Raw genomic sequence first — 12,036 nt, 5'->3', positions numbered from 1 at the left:
TACTCCTGCTCCATAGTTTCCTGTTGAGAAAAAGAGTGAAAATGGTTACCAGAAAACAACATATGCTCTAAAAATAACATAGTTGGATGTCCTTATTTAAAAAAAAAAAAAAAGTATGCCAACTGATTGCAAAAGTAGTTGTTAGTAAAAGCAAAGGTAGTTTGTAAAAACAAAAAGGTAATTACATCTACCTGTTAGTACTTATAAAAATTAGAGGTAGTGGAATCTTTACATGTTCTTAAAAAAAAAAAAAAAATCACCTTGTATATTTTCCTTTGTAGGGTCCAGATCACCAGACAATCTTGTTTAACCACGGCGCAGTTCAGAATATCGCCCATCTGTTAGTCTCCACCTCCTACAAAGTAAGGCATTCAAATTATTTGGTGTTTTATGTCAGTTTATGAGAGTGATCTAAATGAAGGTGATAGAAACTATGTGTATGGACTAAAATTGTAGATCTGCGTAGTGTATATTTCTAGAATACCAACCGGTTTTTATGTGCCGTATGATTTTTTTATCAAAATGAGACTTACTGTTTAGGAGTGTTTTGTAAAGTCAAAACACCGTTAATTAAAATAGAACTGGTATTCATTAATCTAAACGAGAACAAACACCTGACAAACCAATAAAAATGGTCTAATTTGTTGAAAAATACATGATAAAAAGAAATTGAGCAGAAAAGAAGCAAAGGGGAGATGTCCTAAACAGAAGTCAAACTTTTGAAAACCTGGATGGTGGCATGTGGGGAGGCAGCCAGCTACTGGTGTAGTGTGCTCACTGAATTTTCTGAGTCTCGGCTCCATCCTGTGTTATGTTTTGGAAGCCCCTTCTGGACGGGTAGGGTACCATCAGGAAAAAGGCCTTCTCTAATGTAGCGCTCTCTCCAAGTACCACCTCTGAAAAAGCACTGTATTGTATGTATAACTTGGTGGCAAGGAGGGTCAGCTAGCTCTCTTCAGCGTTAAGGCCAAAATTCCAGATCCTAAGCAGACCCTTAGGAGTCTTCTGTAAATTAACTGTTAAAATGTTTGAGCACGTAAAAAAGTGCATGTCCTTTCTGACGCTCTTCTGTGTAGTTGGTTATTTGGGGCTAACAAAAGTGCAAAAAGCTTTTTCAAATCTGTCTGAAGCCAAACCTGTGACCACAAGCAGTTGAGCTTTCATGGACTTTCCTATATTATCCCCTCAAAAGTATGAATGTCATCATTCTGAAAATAAGAAACATCTTAAAATATCAAAACTTATCTTATTCTGAATTACTTTTCTTGCAATACCTAATACAAAGTCTAATATAGCTAATATATGTTTTTGTACTTTTTTATTTTCTTGAAAATAGGCTGTTCACTGGTTGGTTAAGACTAGATGAGATAATTGTGCTTGTCTAGTTTGATCTTCTGCTTAATGAAGAACATTCTTGATAATTAGAATATCTTACAGAACAAAAGCTAGTCTTTAAATGAGCATTTCAAGTGAAGGGAAGTCTGGTACTCTGTTCCAGTGGGTAGTTATCTTCATGGTTTGGCAGAGAGGGAAGCATCCAATAGAAAGTAGGATGTCCTCAGCATTTTGTCGGCGAGACTGATTTCTGGTTTTTATTTTCCTGTATTAGCAAGTTTTTTTTTTTTTTTTTTATAATGATCAGGCAACATCCTGTTCTTTCTTCCTTTAGCAAAGTAGCTGACCTTTTCCAACTTGTGCTGTAAGGTGAATTTTCCAAACCAGGTGTCAGTTTAAACCTTTCCTAATTTTTTGAACAGCTATTTTAAAATAAAGAAGTCGGAGCTCAATAAAGTACCAGTACCAGGACAGTGCCAGCAAAGAAAGTAGTCACCTTAGTAATTCTCATAACTGCCATTACTAGAACAATGTCTTTTAAAATAGTTAACTAGACTTCATAGCTAGACATAGATAGCTAGACTTCAGTTGTTCTCATTAGAAAATTTTTGCCCTTATCCCACTCTCCTCCCAGCTTGCTTACTTCTGGCAGGAATGTAGCTCTTCAGCTGTGGTTTGACTCTTTTCTGTGCTTTTCAATATAGAATCTCTGCTTTCTGTTGCTTTGAAAAGTACACTAAATTCATTAGATCTTGCGTGAAAAGTAAATGGAGGAGTTGTCAAATGAGAATTTTTTGGTTCCGAAGCCAGATGGCCTGCTGTCCGTTTCTCCTGACTAAGACTTCATTGCTACTGATGAGAGAGAACTTAATATCTAATCACAGCTATGATATAGAATTAATAAACAGAAGTTTGATCTTTATAGTTATTGTCTACCCTTGGACTTTATAGGCAGGGGACCTAAACCTAGCTTACAGTGACATCAAGTGTTTTCTTCAGAGACAGGTATTTTAGGTTAAAAATTTGCTCATTTTACTTTCCTGTCACACCAAAAGCATAGTGGTAGCAGAAATGTGAGAAGACATGGACGCAGTTTACATATGTGGAATTACAGAGGAGGAGGTCGAAGACCGATATCTGAACTGAATTAGATTCTGTAGCTGGGAAGATGATAACGCTCTTCCCTGCATCAAAAAAGACATTACGTAGACTTCATAGCCTAGGTTGGCTAGGCAACCATGAAAGTTTGTCAGACAAACTAGCGTGTCATTTTGGCCTGGAGGAGGAAGATCCAGCATGAAGAGAGTTGAGTTGTTTGTGTGTAGGTGATAGCAGAGGCTGCATAGTTGCAGTGAGGTTTATAGTATCTATTCCTTGTAAGATTAGCTTGGAATCAGTTCGGCTAGATTGTTCTCATTAGACGTTTTATTAAACTAACCTTTAAAGACTTCTAAAGTGTAGGTCCCAATGGCCCGAGTTTTTGATTCCCCTGGATGCTTTGAGACGCTCCTTGCAATAATATGTATTACGGTTGTGATACTCCCATTGCCGTTGCTGTTGGCAAGTCTGTGAAGTATCGCAAATGAGACTGGTATCTCTGAACCTCTGGTTCCTACCTGCTGTTCCTCGCTTTCTCTTTTTCACAAGTAGTTAACAGCGTGCGGTGTAGAAGGGCAGTTCTAGCAGGGAGATCAGAGGAGCTGGGCAGCATCAGCACCTGCCTTTTAACTGTCTTCTAAATTTCTTATTGATTGTACAGAATTACTTTCTATATGCCTATACAGTGGTCTGATCTGATTGCTTTTAATTTGCAGTATTTACATTTCTGCTTCACCTGTGTTATGTTTTCACACAGGTTCGAATGCAAGCATTGAAATGCTTCTCAGTTCTAGCCTTTGAAAACCCACAGGTATCAATGACTCTTGTAAATGGTAAGCATAAAGCTATGGTTGCTGATTTGACATTCATTTTATTGACTGGTTGAATTAGAATTATCTTCTGAATTCTCTTTCATTGTTTGCAGTGTTGGTTGATGGAGAATTGTTACCACAAATTTTTGTGAAGATGTTACAAAGGGACAAGCCTATTGAAATGCAGCTCACATCAGCCAAATGGTAATTTTCATCAGGAGTTAGGATGAAATACCTTGCGGTTTCTTACTTCTTTTTTAACCGTTTCCTTTTTTTCTTGTTGTAAATTAATATAAATATGATCTAAAACCTTAAGAAGAAAGATATTATCTGCATTATCTAAATTCTTGAAGAAATGATTCTTGCCTAATAGTCTTCAGAGCATAACGTTCACTCTTTTCTATACATAAACAGGTAAAAATATTGCTGGGCAGCAATTTTTTCAGGAATGTGTACTCAACCATGTGGATTTTCATAAGCTGAACTGCAGCTTTCAGTAATATCTTGGATTTTATGACAAGTTTAACTGTGAAAAGGTTATGGGCAAATTTATGTTCTTAACGAGTCAAACAATAAAATATTATCTTGTAACATAAGATAACGTCATTGTTAAAGCAGCATCCCAAGGACTCACTTCGTGGACGTGGGCTGGGATGTGTTGAGTGTTGTGTGCACCAAGGTGAGAACAGGGAGAAGAGCTAGACTTTCTGCCCAAGATTTTGAATTAAAATAGATTATTATTTAAGCTTCTTGTGTTGGTACAGTAGAATTAATGTTGCTAAATAATATTATAGTTCAGTTAGGACTTTGCCTTTTAGTACGCACACGTTTTGGCATGGGCACATACCTAATACGTGACAGTGTGACCACGTTCCATGACAGTAACACTAGGGTTATTGATTTCATAAGCTAGGAGCTGACTCCTTTTAAGGCCTCTTTCCTTCTGTTGTGTTGATAATGGTGGAATAAATGACTTCAGATGGTTGAAGAAGGAAAAAAATAATCTGTCACTATAAACTGCTATAATCGAGCATAACTCAAGATGATGATCACTAATGTATTGATTGATTTAGACTCCTTTAATTTAATTCTCTGCATTTAAGACTCTCCTTTTAGATTTTGCTGGCTTATTTTTGATCTGGATCAATTCTCTGATTCAGTTCACCAAACAATTTCTCTGACACTTGCCAACGCAGTCCTGAGATTCTGCATTCTCAGTTTTGGTTGATTATGTGTTTCTTTGACAATCCAGAGAAGAGATGGAGAATTAGAATTAAAAATAAAAATAAAACTAGTAGAGATGCATCTTTTCTGCTGATCTCAACATATGAGGCAGTTGATAAGTCAGGAATGTTTTTTTTGCGTTCAGTAAAGAAAAACTACTTTAACTTATTTCATGCTTAAATCACAACACTGTCTGGTAGACAGGTCTAACTGGACTAAATGTCAGCTGCCAGACTGGTGCTTTCCTCCTGATTGTTCAGGCATGAAAATGAGCATCTCCTACTGTCACTCCCAAGGACTGGACAGTAACGTTCACAGAACGATCTCTGGGCTAATGATCAAGTCTCATCTGTTCACTTCTGAGAAAGAACGTAAAAAGATTTTTGATTAAGGGATTTTAGCTGGGTCTGTCATTGGTAGGTGTTTGGAACAGGATTGATGTTATGTTCTTATGGGTGAAAGCACTCTCCTTAGGCACTTGGAAAGAGCACAGGAATGCAGTGAAAGAGGATGTGGTTATGGCATATTAGCATATTTCTGCTCTTTAACTGAGCAATTATAATCGACCCTGTGTGTGCTTTTAACCTATCCAGCTGAGAGTTGAAACATGTTAGTTTGAAGTCACCTTCACGGAAATTCAGTGGAGTAGTTTTGTTTTTTAAACCTCACGACTGGGCATGCTAAACGCCAGATACAATGGCTTAGTTCAAATGCTACAAGAAAAGGTACTTGGCTGTGTTTCTGCACTGAGTGTAGAGCAGTCATCCTCCAGCCTCATTCTGCTTCCTCGCAGCTGAGCAGGTAACAGTCCAGTGAACTGTTTTCTCCTGGCTTTGACAGAGGTAACCTACTTGCATCCTAAAATATAAATATACACCACTTAACTATACCTTTATTGGTGGATGATCTACTTGCACAGGGAGTTACCCAAAGCTACTAATGTACTTGTCTGCTGTGTGTATCAACATTGTAGTCTGAGACTCTGGAGTTGTCATATTCACTGTCTGTAACTTTACCACAAACGTCTAACAAAGAACAACCATAGGTTTGGTTCGGTGGTAGAGGCTCAATCAGCTGCATCGTTAGCAAGGATGTGCTCATTCCAACAGGGTTTTAAGACACACCTGTGGAAAAGTATTAGAACAAAACCACAAATCCTAGGCTAGCGCAAAGCTTGCACAGTTTCTGACTGAGCTCTGTTGTCAGCTTCCAACCCTATATCCGTCAGCTCCTTACCATATAAGTGCTGGCCTGCCCTGTGTGCAGCAAAGGACAGGCTGGTGTATACTGCACCTGTATCTTAACGAAGGTTGTTTGCTTTGTTTTGTATCAGTGAGGTTTGCTGGTGAGACCTGTTTTGACCAGTTTGCAGTGGATGTATCGATCAGCGATCCAGCAAGATGTACCGTACTATAAATTTGCTTAAAAGTGTGCATGTAGAAATTTGTTCGTGTGCCCAAATCCTAAGTCTAGTAAGCATAAATGTATTGAACAGTAGAACAGTGAAGTGCGCTTCACTGGTACAGTCATTTATTTTGCAGTGTCTTTCTGAAGTGCATAAAAAGGTGACAGGTGAATGCATATTTTATTATCCTGTTGCAGCCTTACTTCCATGTGCAGAGCTGGAGCAATACGAACAGACGATTCCTGCATCGTTCTCAAGGTGAGTAGGTAAAACAGTTTTCTGTGTAACATAGAAAACTCTCTTGTGGGTCTGTCCTTGCTTTTATTTGTATGTCCCGTATAAAAAGTTACAAAAAAGTTTGTTATACTGCAGATTTCAAATGCACCAAGTTCTCCAGATGTTTATGCAAAAATCAGATCCCTAATTTCCCTTCGTCTTTGAGCTTTTACAGCAATATGGCTCTTTTAAGAAACTTTAAGAATCGTACTAGGAAGTCTGTATCCAGGTATAAATATCCCAGCGTTTGACACACACCCCCATTTGATGTTTGTAGTTGCATCAGTCGTCATATGCAAGTAACCTGGAAACAACATTACTGGCTTGGTCTCTGTGTACAGATGGAGCACTAATTTGTCTTTCACCAGTTTATTTCACAGGATTAGTCATAATGCTTGCACAATCTATAAATGGAGTCTGTCATATGGGCAGATGATGTCTCAGCTTTCACAATATTTTTGTAGATTTATCTGGGCATTGTTGCTTCATACTTTGGCTACTTTGGCTAAATTTCTTATAAACAAAAAAGAACACTCTCACGCTGAAAGAGTGGATTTGGTTTGTATACTCTTATTTTTCTTAATTAACTTCCTCATAAAGTTAACTTCATTAAGCACCATCGGAATGTCATATTTCCCTTGATAGTCATACTTCTATAGCTGGTCAGAAAAAGCTGCTGTTGAGCAAACATATCAGCCAGAGATCAGAAAACACTAGCACTGCTTGTTTCTCCATGTTATATTGAAATATTACTGTAATACTAAAGTAAGAAAAGATGTTCGCTTCCTTCAGTAGTTACCGAAGAGGAGGCTGGCAGACTCGAAGCTTTCGTCAGTATGTTTTTTAGAAGCCATTGTTCCAGAGAGTAATACACAGTGCAGAGTTAAAAACACAGTTTAAATGCATGAAAGCTAAATTTTTTTTCTCCGTATGTGCCGCTATTCTGAAATGGGTAAGGTAACGTGTTCCTGGAATGAATCTAGCAACTGAAGGGTCTAACCAGCAGTCAGCAAAGCAGTTACTGACAGTATTTGGTGATCTGAGATCTGAAACCCAGTCATTTTTGACAGCAGTCATTTGTCTTTGGCTGTGAAGGCTTCTCTATGGTGTTCAGTTCTCATGCGAACAGACAGCCGATAAGTGTGCTGCGAGGCCATGGCACTGCAGATAGCTGCGCTTGCTGCTTAAAGCAACAAATAGTTCTCACTGCTAAAGGCTACAGAAAATACTGATGAGTGTCTTCTGATTGTGGTTTGGTGCAAACTCCTGAAGGCTCCTGCAAGCTTACACTTTAAACTGGAGAACTGTCACCAAAGTGTCTGTCTAAAACTGTCCCTAAGGCCCACTTTCAGGAAATGTTGGCAAAGGAGTAGGTTGTAGGTAAGATACTGTGGTGAGAAAATGTATTTTTTCCCCTTTCAATGATAGTAGCAGCAGAGTCTGACATATCTAAAGCTTGCATTAGTGGGATTTTGGTGTCCGTCATTCCAGATAACGTCATACAGATGAAAACCCCTGTCGGCTGAGTCAAAAGCCCCTCCCTCTAGCCTTTTTAAGCAAGGAGGTCCAGAGCGCAGTTACTCCAGCTAGTGGGGACAGCAGCATCTGTTTTGCACAGGTGTGTGGTCTGACCTTGAATGGGAAAGCCCAGCTGCACTGCTCTCCCTCGTTCTCAAACCTAACACCTTTCCAGTCCCTCTTCCCTTCCCCTACAACATAAGTACAGAGGTCACAACTTCATGCTTCCAGCCTGGCGCACGCTCTCTCTCTCTCTCACAAGCGTCGTTCTTAACTTCTCCTTCAATAATTTCTTCCCTTCAGAAATCCCCCGCTGCATGTTTAACCCCGGTGCTGTATCCTGATGAGGAAATATGGACTGCAGAACTGCTCTCCTCTGGGGGGAAGAAATAGGGGACTACTCCTGTAGGCAAAGGCAAATTACTGCTGATAGTTGACCACTAAATATCTGCATGGAGCTCCATATGTTATGCCACATAGGCAGGACTGGTAACTGCAGTCTGTGCAAACCATTCTGAGTTGCTTTCCCTGCCAGTTTATAGACTTTTGCTCCACAGCAATAGGGAAATTTTCTTTTTTTGTGGAAACGTCTTCTGCACGAATAAACATTTTGAACTTTGGACTAAAAATTGCTGAAAAATGTGAGAGTAGGTGGAAGAGTGGGGAAAGAAGGAGGGCACAGAACCTTATCCTCTTATTCTGATTGTTCAAATAGCTTATTTAATTCCCCTTTCCCCTCTGGTGGTCATTCTAGAAGCTCATACTTTGAGAGTACCACTTTGTCTCAGTCTGTGGTAAATCCAGTCGCAAATTGTTTGACCTCCTGTGAACTACAACAAAAAATGCCTCCTTTAGTTTTCAGAAATTGCTGAAGAGAATTTTGACCCTTTGCAATCAAAACTTCTTCAGTTGCAGAAAGATGAGGCATATGTGTTCCCAAATTGGGTTTGATATATTTTTCATTGCTCAGTTTCTGAGTAGTGGGTTGCGCCTGTAAAACGTGGATAAACAAGTCTGTTGGGGTGAGGAGGGGAGCAAGAAGATGGTTGATCATTAATGGAGATTTGCTTGGAATGGAAGTTATTTCTCTGAAATCCTAATAATGGAAGTGACCATCTGTCCGGATACCATGACTCATCCCAGTGAGACTGTGTGAATTAAACGTTCCGTCTTTACAGTCTGTTTTCAGACATCCTTTCAGACTTTATCTGGTGGCCAGGAAAGGTCAGGTGTGCTTTACGACTGTTCCTCTTACACCGCTAACATAGTCCTCTACGTTAATTATGTTGTACAGCCCTTTTGGTCTAATGCAACAGTTAATGCATTCTTTGCAATTCCTGATTTTGCTTAATTTTAAACTGATGGCATTGTGCGAAGTTGAAAGGTATTGAGATTCATGTTTCTTGGGTGCTTGTAGCCCGTGACTGAGCAATATCAAGCATTTGGATTCCAAAGGAGGTTTTGCTTTCAGTGGCTTAACTTCTGTTTTGTTACCGTCTTCATCTTTCTTCATACATGCTTATGACATAGTTTGAAAGTGTATTGTGGAGTGTCTACTTAAATACTGTTGCCTTTCCTCGTTATCTCTTGGGCATTAACAGTTTTTAAGGAATAAGAATTGTTCCTTTCAAACTATTAGATATCAGAGAGAATTGGGAAATATGATACCTTTCTGGTTCAATCTATAATGGAATTACGCTTCTATTCTTTTTTCAGTCAACCTGAATGTTGCTTGTGATGAAAGCTTATGTTCATCATAATCAATCAGCTTTTATTATTATGTTTATGCCAGACTTAGTTTTTAACATCCCTTATGCCAGCTTGGTAATTGAAACTAATGATATTGAATCATTATGGTGCAGTTCTGAATTGGTACAGACAAAGTAGCATAATAATGCAACGCCTGAAGACTTGAAGGGCTTGGAACAAGCTCGCGGAGGTCCTAGAAATCTCACTCCTGGAAAGGAGGTGATGTTTGAGGGCTGTCTAAATCTTGCAGTCCTCAGCAACTGTCTCCTCTATTTTAAAGAGTTCTGACTAATTTGCTAAGGATATAGAAGGGCCTTAGGTGTGCTTGTGTTATTAGACTTGATTTTTAACTCTTTAGGCTTAAACTCTTCATCTTGGTTATGTGATATCCTCAGTGAAAGCTATGCAAAGAGGAGGTGTTTTGGTTCATTGGATTAGCTAGAAGATTCACAATATGAACGGTAATCCTTGTGGTAACACTGAAATAAATGCAGGCAAGTCACCTAACTGTTTCTTTATCTGCGGAATGAAGAGAAGATATTTATTTAATCATTTGAACAGTTGCTGATGAATGTTGTTTCAGTCCCCAAAAACATAACTCTGAAAAAGTTTCACTGCTAGTATAATTCTGTTGAAGTTAGTGGAGTTATACAAGCAAAAGCCTTGGCTCTATTATTCCCGATGGGCTTTCATGAAAAATTTTTTAATACTTTTATGCGGTGAGGGTCGAGTGAGCAAAGTTGAGTCCCAACCATTGGCGAATTGGTCTTTATGGAGTTAAGTGTCTTTCCCTGAGTTTCACACAAAGAAATATTTTATTATTTTTAGAGTTTACAGTAGAGAAGGTATGACAAAAATGTTGCCATGTGACTGTAACCAAGGTAGGAGGTATGTCAGGGCTAAGGCAGAATAATGGACCTGAATTCCAAGTGGGCCTCACTTCTGGTTTTTCAAAACTACTTCTTAGGGCTCTTGGCAGCCAGTGTGGGTCAAAGAAGCATTGAAATTGTTCTTGGCTAGGCTGTCTTCACTCAGTCCCTGATCATAAAATGGCAGGAGGCATTGAGTACTTCCTGATGGCAACTCGGGTACTTTTGTGTTTTTTGTTTAATAAACCTGTGCAAATATCAGTTATCAAGTGGTGGGTTTTTTTAAGTTTTATTAAACTTCTGACCGTGGTCACTTTGAAACATGACTTTCATATGGACTATTTTGATCATATAAGAAGTTGGATAAAAGTAGCCCGCAATATCCTTAATATCTGAGCAGTTTCTGTCTGTAGTCTTTAAAAACATTTTTTTCTGAAGGTACCAATTTAAACATTGGTGAAAATTGCTAGGATTTCTATTTGAGTTTGTGAGCATCTTTCTGATCATAGTTGCACTAAAAAAAAGTGGAGTGTGTTTTTTTTTTTTTTAACTTTTTTTTTTTTAAACTTTTTTAGACTCTGCCATGTTTGGTTCGGATGTGTAGTAAGGAGAGACTGCTCGAGGAGCGAGTAGAAGGAGCAGAAACACTGGCCTATCTGATTGAAACAGATGTGGAACTCCAGAGGATTGCCAGCATTACCGACCACCTCATTGTCATGCTTGCTGACTACTTCAAATATCCCAGCTCAGTGAGTGCAATCACTGATATCAAAAGGGTATGTTTCCTCATCTGGTTTGAAACCTCTGAAAGTGTGCAAAAACAATGGCATTAACAAACGATGACTTAAACGCCCAGGATGTTATTCTTTGTAAACCTAGCATCCAAGTTCCTCATCAGAAAGGTGACAAAGGTCCAGCAGGACTGGGTTCCTGATGCACGTAGTCCCCAGGTCTTTCCCCGCTCATTGCTCTTTCTGGAGCCTGTAATATCCAAGCTAAGATCTTTGTGTAAAGCTGGTCTTCCCATCCTGTAAGCAGGATACTGCTGTTCTTCTTTGCCAAACATAGGGAGATGGGCTCTGGCTTCTTTAACATAGCTTTACTATAGGAGTTTCATGACGTTTTCCAGAGATAGTAAGAAGGTACCAGACTGAGACACCTGTCATGTTTCTCCTTTGCAGAGATTAAAAGGCTTATCTTCAGGAACCAGTGCATTTCAGCTTCATAAGAGATAATAGCCCATGTGATGAGAGACTGATTTCAGTTCTTAGGTCAGGTTTGTGAAAAATATTAAGTTCAGAGACTGTTCTGTTTGGTTAAGCAGAAAAACATCTGGATGTCATGTAGTGTTTCATGTTACAAGTTATCCGCACTTGCAAGCGGATTGGATAAACAGAGACCAAATAGATATCAGAGACTATTACTTCTGTAGGTGTCATATGCAGAGCTTTCATCTGTGAACCTGTTTCCAGATTTGCATATGGTTTCCAAAGCGCTGCTGGATCAGTCAACTTCAGAAGCAAGATTGCTTTTGATAGTCCACATGGAAAGCATCCATTGTCTATTCCCTTCCACTGTCACAGAGTCTGCTGATTTTTTGGAAGTATCCCAAAGACCTGCCTTAAAGAGCCTTTTTTTCTTTCTTTCTTTTTTTTTTTTTCTTTGCTCCTTGGGCTAACTTGAGAGAGAGACTTGCTCCTTGGGCTTCTGTAGAATGGGATTGATTGTGCTTATACCGATGATTGAAATT

General features: G+C 39.0%; 1 protein-coding gene across 14 annotated transcripts in view; it reads left to right on the top strand.

The window, feature by feature from the left end:
• The window catches only part of ARMC8 (armadillo repeat containing 8), a 76,703-nt gene that overhangs the window by 44,889 nt on the left and 19,778 nt on the right, over positions 1-12,036 (top strand). For all 14 annotated transcript variants that reach the window (XM_068955238.1, XM_068955232.1, XM_068955241.1 and 11 more), the window contains 5 exons: positions 282-362; positions 3,191-3,266; positions 3,359-3,449; positions 6,072-6,132; positions 10,862-11,062. In XM_068955238.1, the coding sequence (XP_068811339.1) occupies positions 282-362; positions 3,191-3,266; positions 3,359-3,449; positions 6,072-6,132; positions 10,862-11,062 (510 nt within the window). The remainder of the gene's footprint in view (positions 1-281; positions 363-3,190; positions 3,267-3,358; positions 3,450-6,071; positions 6,133-10,861; positions 11,063-12,036) is intronic.

Source organism: Struthio camelus, chromosome 9 (assembly GCF_040807025.1).
Source record: "Struthio camelus isolate bStrCam1 chromosome 9, bStrCam1.hap1, whole genome shotgun sequence".
NCBI classification, from domain to species: Eukaryota; Metazoa; Chordata; class Aves; order Struthioniformes; family Struthionidae; genus Struthio; species Struthio camelus.
Note: the sequence above shows the minus strand (reverse complement) of the source record. Positions and strands in the feature narration are given on the sequence as shown.